Here is a 20,260-nt window from a genome sequence, read left to right as displayed (position 1 = left end):
CACTCAATGTCAGGAAAGCATTTTGGTGAAAACCAACTAGGATGAGACTTTCACAATTCCCCCGAGCACACCCCAAATTTCCTTCTGAAGCAGAAAATTGCTGATGGCTTTCCAAGAGACAGTTTCACAGTATGGAGCAAAAACACCACACATTAACGTTTAACAACGGTCAGCATTTTTTTTTATCGGGAAAGGAGGTGCTTAATTCCTTTCCTAAGAGCATCAATTGGGATGGGAGTGCCTTCTTCTAGTGCACATTCCTGCAAAATGTGTCTCCCAGAGTCTGAGATAACCTCGTACCAAGACTCTGAGCACCAGAGTGGAATGAGCAAGAGAACAACGATGTCCAAGCTCCTTCCTTGTGCTTTTCAGGTGGCCACAGGGATTGCCGAACCTGCAGAGGACCGAAAGGATGCTTCAGGCACTAGATGTGGTAATGACGACTGAAGACAGACAAATAGCAGAGAAATGCAAATAGGGATAACAGTCACTTGTTAAAATGGTTGAGGTTTTTTTATTTAAGTTGGTAGGGAAATGATCAGGCTGAGTTCATCATACTTGATCATTCTGAAATAAGGGACAACTAAAAGGTGGAAGAAGATCTGACGCTTTCTTAAGTAATAACAGTAAAAATATTGCTGTATATGAAGAGTGCTTTAAGAGGTATGGCAACTTTGCCCACACCTTTCACCACAGTAAATTTGGGGTGGGGGAGAGAAGGGGTGCTGACCAAATTCATGTTAGAAAAGCAGCTGATGTTTCAAACTAGAAAACAATAATGATTAATTTTATGCACAAGCTATCTGGCTATGAAGTAGGAAGTTCACCTGAAAGACATCTTGCAGATATCTTCTGGATCTCATTAATCAAATATATATTTTAGTTACACATGTGAAATCTAAGAAAAAAAACCCAAACAATATTTTCCTAGAGCTTAGTTACAGAAAATCATCAATAAAAGCCAAGGAAAATATATTTGAAACCTTCTAAGCATTTCAGCAATCCAATATTAAACTATATTTAAGTTTACAAAGTGTACTATACATGTATGTTTGAATTTTTAGAATCACCCACAACACCTGTGCAACTAAATGTTGATTGAAAGTATCACTAGGTAACACCCTTCAACCACAGACACAACCAGCCCAGAGAATCGCTTTCAAAAGCCACCAGAGCAATCAGAAACATAAATGCCATTGACCGCCACTGAGACAGAGGCTGCTTCACTTCACAGGACGGGGCGTAGGGCAGTGGAGATCCTTACCCTTGAGGGGGACTCAAGTCATGGTTGGCCAAGGGTTACCTTACCCTTGAAGGACACAATTCGTGGTTGGCCAAGGGTTATCCTAGCCTTGAGGGGGACTCAAGTCATGGTTGGCCAAGGGTCATCCAGATGTGTGTGGCCTGCCCTATGCAACAGGCTGCAGCTGGAGAATGAGCAGCCATCCCTACAGCAGGGAGGGGACACCTCCCCTTTCAAAAGCAGCTTGAATGAAGAGGGTCTTATGCCTCAGCTGTCATCCCCAAGACAGAGAGTTAAGTTCTCCACTTCATTCTACAGCCCACTGCACTCGCTCATGGTGAGCAGTCCCAAGAGGATGTAGGGTAACTCCATTTGGGGTTAGCGAAAGCAGGTCATCTCTTCTCGTGGCCTCTCTCCAGATTGCCAAATGCATGGTAGCTGCCTTTCTCAGTAAGCACCATGACTTGGTTGTAACATCCCACATGGCGGCTCCACGACAAGGGAGAAGATCTGTTAAGTCAGCCAAATGCCTGGATGCTGACCACATTCAGCACATACAGATAAGACGCCCAGATTGAGTCACCCTGACGTCTTCAGACAAGATGCGAAGATTATACCAAACCTGGAGTCACTACAGCCTCCTCCAGGTAAAACTCGATAGACAGCCTAGGCTCCAGCCGGCTGTTCCTTCAGATCTCTTACGCAAGGAGCTGTGCACAGCAAAATCATCAACACCAGGCAAAATGTAAACTCTGCAGAAAATGTAGATGGAGACCAAGCCGGGCTGCAGCTTCGGATCTCACACAGCAAAGAGATTCTGGCATGAAACTCAAGAGGGAGCATAGCGGAGGGTGTCGCAATGACTTCTCACAACAATGCCTACAAAGCCGTGTTTCAGATTTTAAAGCAGAGGAGAAACACAGTCTTAAAAGTAAGAATGAAAACAGGTGACTCTTGCCCCAAGCCAAACCCAAAAGTGCTCTTGGCACAGCCCCAGCTTCTCAGAGGCATTGCCTTCTCATCGTCTTCTGTTTGGGCCAAACCCAGTCACGTTCCCCAGCTCTAGCACACTTCTGCGGGGCTCTAAAGCAAGTCAACGTCCCTCTTCCAGGAGCCCTGTAACCATTCCCCACTGCCTCGCCTGGACCTAGTCCAAGGTCTGCAGCTTCCTGACCTGCTACGGGGACACTGGCAGCTCGCAGCAGGTTGTTGTGGGACTCCTGAACCACTACTGAAAGTGGTTTCTGTCTCTTTGATCTCTTCTTGCGGTGGAGGAACTCAAGCACGGCACAGATCAAACACACCAGCATTCTTCTCCCAGTCCCCCCTCCTTGAGCTACACCAACTCTCTCCCTCTCGCTCTCCACGTAAAGAAGAGACACTGGGGGAATTAATCGACTTTTCAGGGAGCTGATGGGTACCTGAGCCCACGGGTTTGGGATGAATCACGCCTTCCCAGGCCTCTATGTTCCCACTTCTGGTGATTGAAGGGGAGGGTGAGTTAGTGGTTCTCAAGCACTCCTGGTGCTCGGAGGGTGCCGAGCTGTGCAACCTGCCTGGCCACATCCTACTTCTACACCAGGGGGTAGGTGCTTGGCCAACATCCATACCCATGCTTCCAGGCAGCTGGAAACCCGCCCTCCCACCGCTGCCCACAAGACTCCTACCATTGCCACCTTCCCCTACCACAAACCAAAGTCCACTCCGAGGCAGGAAACTCAGATGAACCGACAACAGCAGACTCATCTGATGTCTGCTCCCACCCTGCTGCTGCCGATTTCCATCATCAATCAACGAGTTTGGGTCTCCACTGGTTTCGCCACTACGCGCTGTCAGCGTTCCTGCATAAATCCCATAACTTTTTGTTAGTGATTCAGCATGCGCTGGACACAGGTTCTTCCTGCTCTAAAAAACTGAAATCCAAGAGAGAGATTGAGAAAACCCCCTTCCTAGAGCAGCAGCAATTCCCATGTTACCAGACCACTCCAGTAAGATGTGACACGAGCAACGGGGCACCGAGTGCCTCAGTTTGCATAAAGGCTGACTCCTAAATATTGGCACAGGTGAGCCTGTAGCCTCCTCGTTGATTCACAAGGGTCTGGACCCCTCTGTGCTAGAGGTTTCCAGACACAACAGATGAAGCCATCAGCTGCGCAAGCGACTATACGTGGTTCCAAGGATGGGGCTACATCAGGACCTGCCCAAAAATTTAGTGGCCTCCTGAATTCCTCCATCTCGGGCTCCCGGTGCTCCTGCCTGCTCGCATGGACTGCACATTGTGTGAACTGAGCATCCAGGACCCCACCATTCGAGGTACGGCTCGTGTTTTCGGGCACTGCAATGACTGATGCGAGTCAAGAGGCATCACCCATGCTTGGACACTTGCCTAGCTCCGTTCACACACCCGTTCAGTTCCCTCAAAGCACAGTCACGACACGTTGAACAGAAGAACAACCCACACCTTCCCAGCAAGTCGCTTCCCCAACAGCAGAAACCACCTTGCCTAGAAGTGGCTTCCAAAGCAACGACACAAAGACATCATGAATGTTCTCTGCAATTTATTGAGAATGGCAACATCCCAAGGAAGTAGGGCATACCACAAACAGAAGAGGAAGGGAGGTGGGGACAGTACATCTCGTTCCATGTCACGGGGGACCAGGCACCGAAGAGCAAGCTTTGCTCTCCTTTGAGAAAGTCCACGTGTGTATGAGGTCTTACCAGGTGTCACGGAGAGCAAGGACAAGCGGGACTGGAAGCCGTGGCTCCAGAGAGAGCTCCTGCTCATGGCCCACCCGGGGCTACCAGGTGAGCAAAGCTGCCCAGGTGCTCCAACCTGGGGCGGTGAATCCCTCTGGCCACGTGCCGAGAAGATGCTCCCTCCCCAGCTCTGCCACGGGACGAGCCCCGCTTGCCCCACACCTACCCTCACCCCAAAGGCTAGTGAATGGAAGCAGCGGGATGTACTGCATGCAGAAGCACCCCAGGGATACGGCCATCGAGGAAGGGACGTGAGGACAGAGGAAGAAAGAGGAGGTTTATACACATTTGCCACGAGGCAGCCAGAAATGTACAACACAGCAAGAGAGGCGGAGCAGTTCCCTCCTGTAAATCAGCTCTCCGTGCTGGGCATCCACACGCGAGACTTTTCTTTGCTGGGACGGTTATTTCATCACTGGGCTTGGGGCTGACGAGCAGCTCGCCAGGGCTGCTAACGGGATGCGGCATTGCCACGAGACTCCCCTGATGGGACCGAGCCAGGCAGGCGTGCTGGCACGTGGCGGGCCGTGAGGGACACAGTTCGTTTCATTGCAGGACACCGGAGCTGGATTTCAGGAGGTTGGGCTGCTGCCGGGGGAAGAGAGGGGCTGCTTCTTTCCTTTTTCAAGCTGGCTTGGGGGCTCAGAATCTCACTCCTGAGGATTTGACGGAGGTGGTCGTGACGCACCTCCGTACGGAGGACGATCCCCCACCAGAGCCGAAGCTGCCACCTCCAGAGCCGCACATCCTTCCACTTCCAGAAGAGAAGCCACCGCTGTACATCCCTCCTCCCATTCCGCAGCTGCCGCCCATGCTTCCACCTCCGATGCTGCTTCCTACTCCACAGAGGCCTCCTCCCATTCCTCCGCCCATGCCGCTGCCGCCTCCGAAGCCTCCTCCCATGCCGCTGCCGCCTCCGAAGCCTCCTCCCATGCCGCTGCCGCCTCCGAAGCCGCCTCCCATGCCTCCTCTGCCTCCAGAGATGCTGGTCCTGCCTACCACGGCTGGAAGAGAAGCACACGTTACATACAGGCTGTCCACTGGCAGGCTGTGTCTCCAAAAGGACGTGGTCTGCTGCTGCTCCTCAAGGAAACAAACGCAGATACTTACAGACATTGACGTTGGACATGCCATCGTTGCACAGCCTGCGAAAGAAAACACAACCTGTTTATCCCAAGGGAAGTGCACACTTCTTCAGCTGAGAATTTCCCTTATTTACAAGTTATATATACCCTATTCTTTCTGAATTTCCTAATTATTCTTTAAAACAAATGAGCAACCTTGACCATAACATTCTCATAAGAAATATTGAACATATACTTAAGGCTAAGAATTAGAGCATGAGTGATACAAAATTTATCTTTAGAGTGCATGTAAAGATTTTACCCACACATAGTATAATCTGTCAAGAATTTAGTGAAATAGATAGAGAGGTACCTGTTCTCCTCTCCCTCCAGCAGTTTCCTGTACATGGCGATCTCAACGTCCAGCGCAATCTTGATGTTCAGCAGCTCCTGGTACTCCTTCAGCAAGCGAGCCAGCTCCTCCTTGTCTTTGCTCAGGGCACATTCCAGCTCTTCCAGTTTCCTCCGAGCATCCTTGAGGGCCATCTCACCCCGCTCCTCGGCCTCGGCAATGGCTGACTGCAACTGCTGATTCTGTGAAAGAAAAAAGAAAAGAACTTTCTCAGTTCCCTTCTGCACACACACACACCCCACTGGAGCAGCCCTCAGGGCACAGACTGGAGGGAAAATAGGCAAGAACCATCAATCTCCTCCAAAGGACCTGAATTTCAATGACTACGTTTCCCTCATGCACACCACCCAGCTCAATCATGACCCAGCCTGATGCCTTTATCCAACAAGATGCTGAACAACCCCTACCTGCTTCTTCACGTTCTCAATCTCAGCCCGCAACCTCTGGACATTCCTGGTCAACTCTTGGATCTCTATCTTGGTGTTGCGGAGGCTGTCCCCATGTCTTCCAGCAGTGTTCTGCAGCTCTTCATACTGATGGCATGGAGACAAAAGCACCCGTCAGTGACACAACCTATCCAGAACTCGGGCCGTTCCCTTGTTCTGTGCCAAGGAAGGCATGACTTTGCTTCCCAACTCACCCGGCTCTGGTACCAAGCCTCAGCTTCAGCTCTGCTGTTCTGCGCAATCTGCTCGTACTGACGCCTGACCTCCTCAATGATGCTCTCCAGATCCAGGTGCCGATTGTTGTCCATGGACACCACCACAGACAGGTCCCGGCTGATTGTCTGCATCTGAGCCAGTTCCTACAACCAAGACATGAGTTAGCCTGACCATCCGAGAAGGGCAGAAAGGAGCAGCAAGTCCAGGCAGCCTCTCCAGACCAAATCCACCTGGGACCTCCACGTCCAACCTCAGTGGCTTTGGCCACCACACACCTCATTGCAACGCCAGCCAGTCCAGGGGAAGGGAGAGCTCTTACCTCCTCGTAGATGCACCTCAGGAAGTTGATTTCATCAGTCAGAGCTCCCACCTTGGCTTCCAGCTCTACTTTAGTCATGTAGGCGCAGTCCACATCCTAAAGGACAGATCACACAGATAGACAACAGCTTTGTCCCATCCCAGAAGAGCTGTTGGCAACCAGTGCCTCCTGTTGGAAGCTGCCCGTCTTGGTGCTGCCTCCTTCCAATCTCTTTGCAGCCTGTCCCCCCAAAACCCCTCTCTCCTGGTCCCTCTGTGACTCACCTTCTTGAGCACCACAAACTCGTTCTCAGCAGCGGTGCGCCTGTTGATTTCTTCTTCGTACCTGTTGAAGGGGACAAGACGAGTCTCTTGGACTGTTCATCAGTCAACCAGTGGAACCCCCCTCCCCTCCACGGCAACCTCGGCCCCACTTCTACAGAGCTCCACACCAAGGGGAAGACAGTGTGGGACTCTCCAAGCTGCCTTAGCTCTCCTGTCTTGGTGCTCATTTCTTCCTTAGTCTGCCACTGCACTTACTTGGTTTTGTACTCCTCCACGTATTGCCGCATGTTCTGCAGCTCCGACTCCAGCTGTCCCCTCTGTCCCAGGAGAGACTCCAACCTCCTCCTCAGGTTCTGGATGTAATTTTCAAAGATGACATCGAGGTTCTTCCTTGGCCCCGAAGGCCCTTGCTGTTGGAGGAGCTCCCACTTGGTGGAGAGGACCTTGTTCTGTTGCTCCAGGAAGCGGACCTGAAAGCCCACAAAGGGGTGTGTGAGATACTCACCCGGGGAGACACCACACTACTCAAACCTCCTGCTTACTTGGGAGCCCAACGGAATCATTTCCCAAATCCCCAACTGTGGCTCATTCAAACATCCAAGCTCCGAAAGTGCATGACAAGCATTATTAAATTTTGAGTCATTCTGAACTTCTCACTTTGGGATAAACAGATGTTGCCAATAGAAAACAGCATCTCTATTTTCCATAGCATCAGTTTTGGGCATTGCTATCATCTTTGCAGTAGTGAAGTCAAGAAAATAATGATTTTTTTCATCTAACCTCACATAAATTCACTTTACAAGGGATTTTGTATTTCTTTGGTTTCTATTTGAAATGAAAATAACCAAGAGTGTTGGAAATGTATTTAACACTCTGAAGTTTATAGAATCAGTTCCTTGAAAAGCATGTTTCATCAAAAAGAAAAGCATAGTAATGAGAACTCTTAGGACAACTAAATAGACGATGATGACTTTACCCTGAATCACTAGAAATTAGGCTGAAGAGATGACTAGGCAAGAGAATCTACAGAATGCCCTGCAGATGTTCTCTTTAATCTTCCATTAGCATGAAAACCTTGTCTATTGTTCAGTATTACTTAATAAGACCTTAACAACAACTTGCTGCTAAGGCATCAGTCTTGCAAACTTTAACAAGTATTTGTTGGTAGGGGAAAAAATGCCCTTTCCACACCACACGAAAGTAATTTAAAATGCCCACCTCCAAACAATCACAGTCCTAAATTCTCACCTTATCAATGAAGGAGGCAAACTGATTGTTAAGAGTCTTAATCTGCTCCTTCTCCTGGTTTTTCACTTGCTGGATTTGGGGGTCAATCTCAACATGGACTGGCCGCAGGAGGCTTGGGTCAACTTGCACTGGGTGGATGCCTCCAGGGAAGCCAGGGCCACCAAAGCCACCCATTCCTCCACCACCCATTCCTCCACCAAAGCCACCCATTCCTCCACCACCCATTCCTCCACCACCCATTCCTCCACCAAAGCCACCCATTCCTCCACCGCCCATTCCTCCACCACCCATTCCTCCACAACTCATTCCTCCACCAAAGCCACCCATTCCTCCTCCATAGCCTCCACCAAAGCCACCCATTCTGCCTCCGTATCCTCCACCGCCATAGCATCCACCCACAGTAATTCTTCTGCTGCCACCCATGTTATGGAGGCTCCTGCTGCTAAAACCTCCACAATGTCCACCTCCTCCACCTCCCCTGGATGAGGAGTATGAACTGTAACTGATCCTGCTTCTGCCGCCACCTCCACCAAAGCCACCACCGATGGCAGAGCAAGAGCTGTAGCCCCTTCTACTCCCGCCTCCAAAGCTTCTGCAGACAGACTGCCGAGACATGGCTGTTTCTTCCAAGCAGAGTCAAAATCAAGAAGAGCAGAAAGACCAACGGAGCTCTGCTGCTGAGGGATGGATGCAGAGAGAAGTGTGCACAGTCTTCTCTAACTCCACAGCTTCAGGCACTCCCTTTTATTCGCTTCTGGAGGTGGGCTGGGACGGCATGGGCGTGAAGGTGGAAACCAATTTATTTTCATCAGCACGGTGTTGTTGACAGATTCTCAGCTGAGCTTTTCCATATTTGGGCCTGCCTAGAAACACACCCTGCAATATAGAAGTGAGTAAAAGAACAAGAACATTGAAACAGGTCTCAATGACTAAGTGGACTTTCATATCTTTATGACATCTTTGGAATCAACTTTTACAATAATGCACTTTTCTGCAGCCCCTTATTGGATTTCCAACCTTCATTAATGGTTCCCAATAATTCCAGATACCGATCTTTCCAATCAAAACTCCACTGAAAGGAGAAGTTTTGATGAAATCCCAGCTATAATATAGCTTTCACAATTCCTTAAACACACCCTAAATCCCCTTTTTATAGGTAAAATTGCCTTTGGCATTTTAGTAGTTTCCCAATCTTGAACATGAACTCATGACACCAAAGTTTGAAGAGACTCAGCATATTCTCCTGCTAGAAAGGAAAAACATCTCCCTGGAGTGCACGTGGTGTCACTTTGAATGGGAGTGTCTTCTACCCGTGGATTAAATTCCCTCCAACTGTATCTCCCCAAATCTGTGACAACTAACTGGGACCTTGGATGATACTGGAGCAGAGCGAAGAAGACAACTTGAATCATCACGCTCCTTCTCTGTGCTCTTCTGAGGGCGACGGATAATGACAACCTGTGGAAGAACGAAGGGACATGTCGGGCAGCTGCTTCAGTGGTGACGACTGGGGACAGACAGAGAAGCACTGCAGAAGCAGAATGACAGATGAACAATTCAAGATGGTGAGGAGTTCTTGCTGCTCAGATGAATGTTGCTGACCTCCTCTTTACCTGGTTATTTCCAAAGAGGAGACAACCGAAGTGGAAAAAACTGTGGAGAAATGGAGCTATTACAAATTCTAAGGCATAGTATATCCTCTTGATTTCAAATATTCTGTTCCTAAAGGAACATATTTTAGAAATGTATTCTGTAGGATGTGTCTGAAATAAAGCAGCTCATTTTTGGATTGCATATAAATAATTACTCATAAATTTCCAGATTACGGTAGAAAATATACAATGATACTGATATGCAGTGTTCTGAAGAAACTAGATTATAGGTGTTGGTTAAAAGGAAACTGAGGTCCGTAAATACTATTTTAAAGGCATTCTGAAGGTATTATCTGTCTGGATATTATCAATCAAATATATGTTTAAGTTAATGAATGAAATATACAGTATCTCTAGATAATAGCCAGCACAAGTAAACAAAAAGTGACAGAGAAAATATACATTACAGACCTTCAAAAGATTTAAACCAAAAATGAACACGAATTTAAGGTCATTCAAAAGACCTAATCATGAACATATACATTCATGAGGAATTTTCAGAATCTCCTGTAAGACTTGTGCAACTAAATGTTGTTTGAAAGTATCACTAGGTAACAGCCTTCAACCACAGACACAACCAGCCCAGAGAATCACTTTCAAAAGCCACCAGAGCAATCAGAAACATAAATGCCATTGACCACCACTGAGACAGAGGCTGCTGGACACCACAGTCTCTTCACTTCACAGGACGGGGCGTAGGGCAGTGGAGATCCTTACCCTTGAGGGGGACTCAAGTCATGGTTGGCCAAGGGTTATCCTACCCTTGAAGGACACAATTCGTGGTTGGCCAAGGGTTATCCTAGCCTTGAGGGGGACTCAAGTCATGGTTGGCCAAGGGTCATCCAGATGTGTGTGGTCTGCCCTATGCAACAGGCTGCAGCCGGAGAATGAGCAGCCATCCCTACAGCAGGGAGGGGACACCTCCCCTTTCAAAAGCAGCTTGAATGAAGAGGGTCTTATGCCTCAGCTGTCATCCCCAAGACAGAGAGTTAAGTTCTCCACTTCATTCTACAGCCCACTGCACTCGCTCATGGTGAGCAGTCCCGAGAGGATGTAGGGTAACTCCATTTTGGGTTAGCGAAAGCAGGTCATCTCTTCTCGTGGCCTCTCTCCAGATTGCCAAATGCATGGTAGCTGCCTTTCTCAGTAAGCAGCATGACTTGGTTGTAACATCCCACATGGCGGCTCCACGACAAGGGAGAAGATCTGTTAAGTCAGCCAAATGCCTGGATGCTGACCACATTCAGCACATACAGATAAGACGCCCAGATTGAGTCACCATAATGTCTTCAGACAAGATGCGAAGATTATACCAAACCTGGAGTCACTTCAGACTTCTCCAGGTAAGACTCAATATCAACCCTTTGTATGCAGCAAAATCATCAACACCAGGCAAAATGTAAACTCTGCAGAAAATGTAGATGGAGACCAAGCCGGGCTGCAGCTTCGGATCTCACACAGCAAAGAGATTCTGGCATGAAACTCAAGAGGGAGCATAGCGGAGGATGTCGCAATGACTTCTCACAACAATGCCTACAAAGCCGTGTTTCAGATTTTAAAGCAGAGGAGAAACACAGTCTTAAAAGTAAGAATGAAAACAGGTGACTCTTGCCCCAAGCCAAACCCAAAAGTGCTCTTGGCACAGCCCCAGCTTCTCAGAGGCATTGCCTTCTCATCGTCTTCTGTTTGGGCCAAACCCAGTCACGTTCCCCAGCTCTAGCACACTTCTGCGGGGCTCTAAAGCAAGTCAACGTCCCTCTTCCAGGAGCCCTGTAACCATTCCCCACTGCCTCGCCTGGACCTAGTCCGAGGTCTGCAGCTTCCTGACCTGCTACGGGGACACTGGCAGCTCGCAGCAGGTTGTTGTGGGACTCCTGAACCACTACTGAAAGTGGTTTCTGTCTCTTTGATCTCTTCTTGCGGTGGAGGAACTCAAGCACGGCACAGATCAAACACACCAGCATTCTTCTCCCAGTCCCCCCTCCTTGAGCTACACCAACTCTCTCCCTCTCGCTCTCCACATAAAGAAGAGACACTGGGGGAATTAATCGACTTTTCAGGGAGCTGATGGGTACCTGAGCCCACGGGTTTGGGATGAATCACACCTTCCCAGGCCTCTATGTTCCCACTTCTGGTGAAGGAAGGGGAGGGTGAGTTAGTGGTTCTCAAGCACTCCTGGTGCTCGGAGGGTGCCGAGCTGTGCAACCTGCCTGGCCACATCCTACTTCCACACCAGGGGGTAGGTGCTTGGCCAACATCCATACCCATGCTTCCAGGCAGCTGGAAACCCGCCCTCCCACCGCTGCCCACAAGACTCCTACCATTGCCACCTTCCCCTACCACAAACCAAAGTCCACTCCGAGGCAGGAAACTCAGATGAACCGACAACAGCAGACTCATCTGATGTCTGCTCCCACCCTGCTGCTGCCGATTTCCATCATCAATCAACGAGTTTGGGTCTCCACTGGTTTCGCCACTACGCACTGTCAGCGTTCCTGCATAAATCCCATAACTTTTTGTTAGTGATTCAGCATGCGCTGGACACAGGTTCTTCCTGCTCTAAAAAACTGAAATCCAAGAGAGAGATTGAGAAAACCCCCTTCCTAGAGCAGCAGCAATTCCCATGTTACCAGACCACTCCAGTAAGATGTGACACGAGCAACGGGGCACCGAGTGCCTCAGTTTGCATAAAGGCTGACTCCTAAATATTGGCACAGGTGAGCCTGTAGCCTCCTCGTTGATTCACAAGGGTCTGGACCCCTCTGTGCTAGAGGTTTCCAGACACAACAGATGAAGCCATCAGCTGCGCAAACGACTATACGTGGTTCCAAGGATGGGGCTACATCAGGACCTGCCCAAAAATTTAGTGGCCTCCTGAATTCCTCCATCTCGGGCTCCCGGTGCTCCTGCCTGCTCGCATGGACTGCACATTGTGTGAACTGAGCATCCAGGACCCCACCATTCGAGGTACGGCTCGTGTTTTCGGGCACTGCAATGACTGATGCGAGTCAAGAGGCATCACCCATGCTTGGACACTTGCCTAGCTCCGTTCACACACCCGTTCAGTTCCCTCAAAGCACAGTCACGACACGTTGAACAGAAGAACAACCCACACCTTCCCAGCAAGTCGCTTCCCCAACAGCAGAAACCACCTTGCCTAGAAGTGGCTTCCAAAGCAACGACACAAAGACATCATGAATGTTCTCTGCAATTTATTGAGAATGGCAACATCCCAAGGAAGTAGGGCATACCACAAACAGAAGAGGAAGGGAGGTGGGGACAGTACATCTCGTTCCATGTCACGGGGGACCAGGCACCGAAGAGCAAGCTTTGCTCTCCTTTGAGAAAGTCCACGTGTGTATGAGGTCTTACCAGGTGTCACGGAGAGCAAGGACAAGCGGGACTGGAAGCCGTGGCTCCAGAGAGAGCTCCTGCTCATGGCCCACCCGGGGCTACCAGGTGAGCAAAGCTGCCCAGGTGCTCCAACCTGGGGCGGTGAATCCCTCTGGCCACGTGCCGAGAAGATGCTCCCTCCCCAGCTCTGCCACGGGACGAGCCCCGCTTGCCCCACACCTACCCTCACCCCAAAGGCTAGTGAATGGAAGCAGCGGGATGTACTGCATGCAGAAGCACCCCAGGGATACGGCCATCGAGGAAGGGACGTGAGGACAGAGGAAGAAAGAGGAGGTTTATACACATTTGCCACGAGGCAGCCAGAAATGTACAACACAGCAAGAGAGGCGGAGCAGTTCCCTCCTGTAAATCAGCTCTCCGTGCTGGGCATCCACACGCGAGACTTTTCTTTGCTGGGACGGTTATTTCATCACTGGGCTTGGGGCTGACGAGCAGCTCGCCAGGGCTGCTAACGGGATGCGGCATTGCCACGAGACTCCCCTGATGGGACCGAGCCAGGCAGGCGTGCTGGCACGTGGCGGGCCGTGAGGGACACAGTTCGTTTCATTGCAGGACACCGGAGCTGGATTTCAGGAGGTTGGGCTGCTGCCGGGGGAAGAGAGGGGCTGCTTCTTTCCTTTTTCAAGCTGGCTTGGGGGCTCAGAATCTCACTCCTGAGGATTTGACGGAGGTGGTCGTGACGCACCTCCGTACGGAGGACGATCCCCCACCAGAGCCGAAGCTGCCACCTCCAGAGCCGCACATCCTTCCACTTCCAGAAGAGAAGCCACCGCTGTACATCCCTCCTCCCATTCCGCAGCTGCCGCCCATGCTTCCACCTCCGATGCTGCTTCCTACTCCACAGAGGCCTCCTCCCATTCCTCCGCCCATGCCGCTGCCGCCTCCGAAGCCTCCTCCCATGCCGCTGCCGCCTCCGAAGCCTCCTCCCATGCCGCTGCCGCCTCCGAAGCCGCCTCCCATGCCTCCTCTGCCTCCAGAGATGCTGGTCCTGCCTACCACGGCTGGAAGAGAAGCACACGTTACATACAGGCTGTCCACTGGCAGGCTGTGTCTCCAAAAGGACGTGGTCTGCTGCTGCTCCTCAAGGAAACAAACGCAGATACTTACAGACATTGACGTTGGACATGCCATCGTTGCACAGCCTGCGAAAGAAAACACAACCTGTTTATCCCAAGGGAAGTGCACACTTCTTCAGCTGAGAATTTCCCTTATTTACAAGTTATATATACCCTATTCTTTCTGAATTTCCTAATTATTCTTTAAAACAAATGAGCAACCTTGACCATAACATTCTCATAAGAAATATTGAACATATACTTAAGGCTAAGAATTAGAGCATGAGTGATACAAAATTTATCTTTAGAGTGCATGTAAAGATTTTACCCACACATAGTATAATCTGTCAAGAATTTAGTGAAATAGATAGAGAGGTACCTGTTCTCCTCTCCCTCCAGCAGTTTCCTGTACATGGCGATCTCAACGTCCAGCGCAATCTTGATGTTCAGCAGCTCCTGGTACTCCTTCAGCAAGCGAGCCAGCTCCTCCTTGTCTTTGCTCAGGGCACATTCCAGCTCTTCCAGTTTCCTCCGAGCATCCTTGAGGGCCATCTCACCCCGCTCCTCGGCCTCGGCAATGGCTGACTGCAACTGCTGATTCTGTGAAAGAAAAAAGAAAAGAACTTTCTCAGTTCCCTTCTGCACACACACACACCCCACTGGAGCAGCCCTCAGGGCACAGACTGGAGGGAAAATAGGCAAGAACCATCAATCTCCTCCAAAGGACCTGAATTTCAATGACTACGTTTCCCTCATGCACACCACCCAGCTCAATCATGACCCAGCCTGATGCCTTTATCCAACAAGATGCTGAACAACCCCTACCTGCTTCTTCACGTTCTCAATCTCAGCCCGCAACCTCTGGACATTCCTGGTCAACTCTTGGATCTCTATCTTGGTGTTGCGGAGGCTGTCCCCATGTCTTCCAGCAGTGTTCTGCAGCTCTTCATACTGATGGCATGGAGACAAAAGCACCCGTCAGTGACACAACCTATCCAGAACTCGGGCCGTTCCCTTGTTCTGTGCCAAGGAAGGCATGACTTTGCTTCCCAACTCACCCGGCTCTGGTACCAAGCCTCAGCTTCAGCTCTGCTGTTCTGCGCAATCTGCTCGTACTGACGCCTGACCTCCTCAATGATGCTCTCCAGATCCAGGTGCCGATTGTTGTCCATGGACACCACCACAGACAGGTCCCGGCTGATTGTCTGCATCTGAGCCAGTTCCTACAACCAAGACATGAGTTAGCCTGACCATCCGAGAAGGGCAGAAAGGAGCAGCAAGTCCAGGCAGCCTCTCCAGACCAAATCCACCTGGGACCTCCACGTCCAACCTCAGTGGCTTTGGCCACCACACACCTCATTGCAACGCCAGCCAGTCCAGGGGAAGGGAGAGCTCTTACCTCCTCGTAGATGCACCTCAGGAAGTTGATTTCATCAGTCAGAGCTCCCACCTTGGCTTCCAGCTCTACTTTAGTCATGTAGGCGCAGTCCACATCCTAAAGGACAGATCACACAGATAGACAACAGCTTTGTCCCATCCCAGAAGAGCTGTTGGCAACCAGTGCCTCCTGTTGGAAGCTGCCCGTCTTGGTGCTGCCTCCTTCCAATCTCTTTGCAGCCTGTCCCCCCAAAACCCCTCTCTCCTGGTCCCTCTGTGACTCACCTTCTTGAGCACCACAAACTCGTTCTCAGCAGCGGTGCGCCTGTTGATTTCTTCTTCGTACCTGTTGAAGGGGACAAGACGAGTCTCTTGGACTGTTCATCAGTCAACCAGTGGAACCCCCCTCCCCTCCACGGCAACCTCGGCCCCACTTCTACAGAGCTCCACACCAAGGGGAAGACAGTGTGGGACTCTCCAAGCTGCCTTAGCTCTCCTGTCTTGGTGCTCATTTCTTCCTTAGTCTGCCACTGCACTTACTTGGTTTTGTACTCCTCCACGTATTGCCGCATGTTCTGCAGCTCCGACTCCAGCTGTCCCCTCTGTCCCAGGAGAGACTCCAACCTCCTCCTCAGGTTCTGGATGTAATTTTCAAAGATGACATCGAGGTTCTTCCTTGGCCCCGAAGGCCCTTGCTGTTGGAGGAGCTCCCACTTGGTGGAGAGGACCTTGTTCTGTTGCTCCAGGAAGCGGACCTGAAAGCCCACAAAGGGGTGTGTGAGATACTCACCCGGGGAGACACCACACTACTCAAACCTCCTGCTTACTTGGGAGCCCAACGGAATCATTTCCCAAATCCCCAACTGTGGCTCATTCAAACATCCAAGCTCCGAAAGTGCATGACAAGCATTATTAAATTTTGAGTCATTCTGAACTTCTCACTTTGGGATAAACAGATGTTGCCAATAGAAAACAGCATCTCTATTTTCCATAGCATCAGTTTTGGGCATTGCTATCATCTTTGCAGTAGTGAAGTCAAGAAAATAATGATTTTTTTCATCTAACCTCACATAAATTCACTTTACAAGGGATTTTGTATTTCTTTGGTTTCTATTTGAAATGAAAATAACCAAGAGTGTTGGAAATGTATTTAACACTCTGAAGTTTATAGAATCAGTTCCTTGAAAAGCATGTTTCATCAAAAAGAAAAGCATAGTAATGAGAACTCTTAGGACAACTAAATAGACGATGATGACTTTACCCTGAATCACTAGAAATTAGGCTGAAGAGATGACTAGGCAAGAGAATCTACAGAATGCCCTGCAGATGTTCTCTTTAATCTTCCATTAGCATGAAAACCTTGTCTATTGTTCAGTATTACTTAATAAGACCTTAACAACAACTTGCTGCTAAGGCATCAGTCTTGCAAACTTTAACAAGTATTTGTTGGTAGGGGAAAAAATGCCCTTTCCACACCACACGAAAGTAATTTAAAATGCCCACCTCCAAACAATCACAGTCCTAAATTCTCACCTTATCAATGAAGGAGGCAAACTGATTGTTAAGAGTCTTAATCTGCTCCTTCTCCTGGTTTTTCACTTGCTGGATTTGGGGGTCAATCTCAACATGGACTGGCCGCAGGAGGCTTGGGTCAACTTGCACTGGGTGGATGCCTCCAGGGAAGCCAGGGCCACCAAAGCCACCCATTCCTCCACCACCCATTCCTCCACCAAAGCCACCCATTCCTCCACCACCCATTCCTCCACCACCCATTCCTCCACCAAAGCCACCCATTCCTCCACCGCCCATTCCTCCACCACCCATTCCTCCACAACTCATTCCTCCACCAAAGCCACCCATTCCTCCTCCATAGCCTCCACCAAAGCCACCCATTCTGCCTCCGTATCCTCCACCGCCATAGCATCCACCCACAGTAATTCTTCTGCTGCCACCCATGTTATGGAGGCTCCTGCTGCTAAAACCTCCACAATGTCCACCTCCTCCACCTCCCCTGGATGAGGAGTATGAACTGTAACTGATCCTGCTTCTGCCGCCACCTCCACCAAAGCCACCACCGATGGCAGAGCAAGAGCTGTAGCCCCTTCTACTCCCGCCTCCAAAGCTTCTGCAGACAGACTGCCGAGACATGGCTGTTTCTTCCAAGCAGAGTCAAAATCAAGAAGAGCAGAAAGACCAACGGAGCTCTGCTGCTGAGGGATGGATGCAGAGAGAAGTGTGCACAGTCTTCTCTAACTCCACAGCTTCAGGCACTCCCTTTTATTCGCTTCTGGAGGTGGGCTGGGACGGCATGGGCGTGAAGGTGGAAACCAATTTATTTTCATCAGCACGGTGTTGTTGACAGATTCTCAGCTGAGCTTTTCCATATTTGGGCCTGCCTAGAAACACACCCTGCAATATAGAAGTGAGTAAAAGAACAAGAACATTGAAACAGGTCTCAATGACTAAGTGGACTTTCATATCTTTATGACATCTTTGGAATCAACTTTTACAATAATGCACTTTTCTGCAGCCCCTTATTGGATTTCCAACCTTCATTAATGGTTCCCAATAATTCCAGATACCGATCTTTCCAATCAAAACTCCACTGAAAGGAGAAGTTTTGATGAAATCCCAGCTATAATATAGCTTTCACAATTCCTTAAACACACCCTAAATCCCCTTTTTATAGGTAAAATTGCCTTTGGCATTTTAGTAGTTTCCCAATCTTGAACATGAACTCATGACACCAAAGTTTGAAGAGACTCAGCATATTCTCCTGCTAGAAAGGAAAAACATCTCCCTGGAGTGCACGTGGTGTCACTTTGAATGGGAGTGTCTTCTACCCGTGGATTAAATTCCCTCCAACTGTATCTCCCCAAATCTGTGACAACTAACTGGGACCTTGGATGATACTGGAGCAGAGCGAAGAAGACAACTTGAATCATCACGCTCCTTCTCTGTGCTCTTCTGAGGGCGACGGATAATGACAACCTGTGGAAGAACGAAGGGACATGTCGGGCAGCTGCTTCAGTGGTGACGACTGGGGACAGACAGAGAAGCACTGCAGAAGCAGAATGACAGATGAACAATTCAAGATGGTGAGGAGTTCTTGCTGCTCAGATGAATGTTGCTGACCTCCTCTTTACCTGGTTATTTCCAAAGAGGAGACAACCGAAGTGGAAAAAACTGTGGAGAAATGGAGCTATTACAAATTCTAAGGCATAGTATATCCTCTTGATTTCAAATATTCTGTTCCTAAAGGAACATATTTTAGAAATGTATTCTGTAGGATGTGTCTGAAATAAAGCAGCTCATTTTTGGATTGCATATAAATAATTACTCATAAATTTCCAGATTACGGTAGAAAATATACAATGATACTGATATGCAGTGTTCTGAAGAAACTAGATTATAGGTGTTGGTTAAAAGGAAACTGAGGTCCGTAAATACTATTTTAAAGGCATTCTGAAGGTATTATCTGTCTGGATATTATCAATCAAATATATGTTTAAGTTAATGAATGAAATATACAGTATCTCTAGATAATAGCCAGCACAAGTAAACAAAAAGTGACAGAGAAAATATACATTACAGACCTTCAAAAGATTTAAACCAAAAATGAACACGAATTTAAGGTCATTCAAAAGACCTAATCATGAACATATACATTCATGAGGAATTTTCAGAATCTCCTGTAAGACTTGTGCAACTAAATGTTGTTTGAAAGTATCACTAGGTAACAGCCTTCAACCACAGACACAACCAGCCCAGAGAATCACTTTCAAAAGCCACCAGAGCAATCAGAAACATAAATGCCATTGACCACCACTGAGACAGAGGCTGCTGGACACCACAGTCTCTTCACTTCACAGGACGGGGCGTAGGGCAGTGGAGATCCTTACCCTTGAGGGGGACTCAAGTCATGGTTGGCCAAGGGTTATCCTACCCTTGAAGGACACAATTCGTGGTTGGCCAAGGGTTATCCTAGCCTTGAGGGGGACTCAAGTCATGGTTGGCCAAGGGTCATCCAGATGTGTGTGGTCTGCCCTATGCAACAGGCTGCAGCCGGAGAATGAGCAGCCATCCCTACAGCAGGGAGGGGACACCTCCCCTTTCAAAAGCAGCTTGAATGAAGAGGGTCTTATGCCTCAGCTGTCATCCCCAAGACAGAGAGTTAAGTTCTCCACTTCATTCTACAGCCCACTGCACTCGCTCATGGTGAGCAGTCCCGAGAGGATGTAGGGTAACTCCATTTTGGGTTAGCGAAAGCAGGTCATCTCTTCTCGTGGCCTCTCTCCAGATTGCCAAATGCATGGTAGCTGCCTTTCTCAGTAAGCAGCATGACTTGGTTGTAACATCCCACATGGCGGCTCCACGACAAGGGAGAAGATCTGTTAAGTCAGCCAAATGCCTGGATGCTGACCACATTCAGCACATACAGATAAGACGCCCAGATTGAGTCACCATAATGTCTTCAGACAAGATGCGAAGATTATACCAAACCTGGAGTCACTTCAGACTTCTCCAGGTAAGACTCAATATCAACCCTTTGTATGCAGCAAAATCATCAACACCAGGCAAAATGTAAACTCTGCAGAAAATGTAGATGGAGACCAAGCCGGGCTGCAGCTTCGGATCTCACACAGCAAAGAGATTCTGGCATGAAACTCAAGAGGGAGCATAGCGGAGGATGTCGCAATGACTTCTCACAACAATGCCTACAAAGCCGTGTTTCAGATTTTAAAGCAGAGGAGAAACACAGTCTTAAAAGTAAGAATGAAAACAGGTGACTCT

At 49.1% G+C, this 20,260-nt stretch overlaps 2 protein-coding genes across 4 annotated transcripts; both read right to left on the bottom strand.

The window, feature by feature from the left end:
• Nucleotides 1-3,784: 3,784 nt before the first annotated feature.
• LOC142040939 (keratin, type II cytoskeletal 75-like) lies at nucleotides 3,785-8,680 on the bottom strand. 2 transcript variants are annotated; one of them, XM_075049382.1, is made up of 10 exons: nucleotides 8,204-8,680; nucleotides 7,969-8,167; nucleotides 6,976-7,190; nucleotides 6,721-6,781; nucleotides 6,458-6,553; nucleotides 6,117-6,281; nucleotides 5,884-6,009; nucleotides 5,438-5,658; nucleotides 5,111-5,145; nucleotides 3,785-5,004 (listed from the first exon to the last, which is right to left on the bottom strand). In XM_075049382.1, the coding sequence occupies exons 1-10, from the start codon at nucleotides 8,581-8,583 to the stop codon at nucleotides 4,643-4,645; spliced, it is 1,860 nt and encodes a 619-aa protein (XP_074905483.1). In that variant the 5' UTR covers nucleotides 8,584-8,680; the 3' UTR covers nucleotides 3,785-4,642. The 2 variants fall into 2 exon arrangements, with proteins under 2 accessions (XP_074905483.1, XP_074905482.1); XM_075049381.1 differs by having other exon boundaries at nucleotides 7,969-8,680.
• A 4,135-nt stretch (nucleotides 8,681-12,815) lies between these two features.
• On the bottom strand, nucleotides 12,816-17,711 carry LOC142040940 (keratin, type II cytoskeletal 75-like). Of its 2 annotated transcripts, XM_075049384.1 has the most exons (10): nucleotides 17,235-17,711; nucleotides 17,000-17,198; nucleotides 16,007-16,221; nucleotides 15,752-15,812; nucleotides 15,489-15,584; nucleotides 15,148-15,312; nucleotides 14,915-15,040; nucleotides 14,469-14,689; nucleotides 14,142-14,176; nucleotides 12,816-14,035 (listed from the first exon to the last, which is right to left on the bottom strand). In XM_075049384.1, the coding sequence occupies exons 1-10, from the start codon at nucleotides 17,612-17,614 to the stop codon at nucleotides 13,674-13,676; spliced, it is 1,860 nt and encodes a 619-aa protein (XP_074905485.1). In that variant the 5' UTR covers nucleotides 17,615-17,711; the 3' UTR covers nucleotides 12,816-13,673. The 2 variants fall into 2 exon arrangements, with proteins under 2 accessions (XP_074905485.1, XP_074905484.1); XM_075049383.1 differs by having other exon boundaries at nucleotides 17,000-17,711.
• Between the last annotated feature and the right edge of the window lie 2,549 nt (nucleotides 17,712-20,260).

Source organism: Buteo buteo, chromosome 17 (genome assembly GCF_964188355.1).
Source record: "Buteo buteo chromosome 17, bButBut1.hap1.1, whole genome shotgun sequence".
Classification (NCBI taxonomy): Eukaryota; Metazoa; Chordata; class Aves; order Accipitriformes; family Accipitridae; genus Buteo; species Buteo buteo.
The sequence above is the reverse complement of the archived record's forward strand: the minus strand, read 5'-3'. Positions and strand labels throughout refer to the sequence as shown.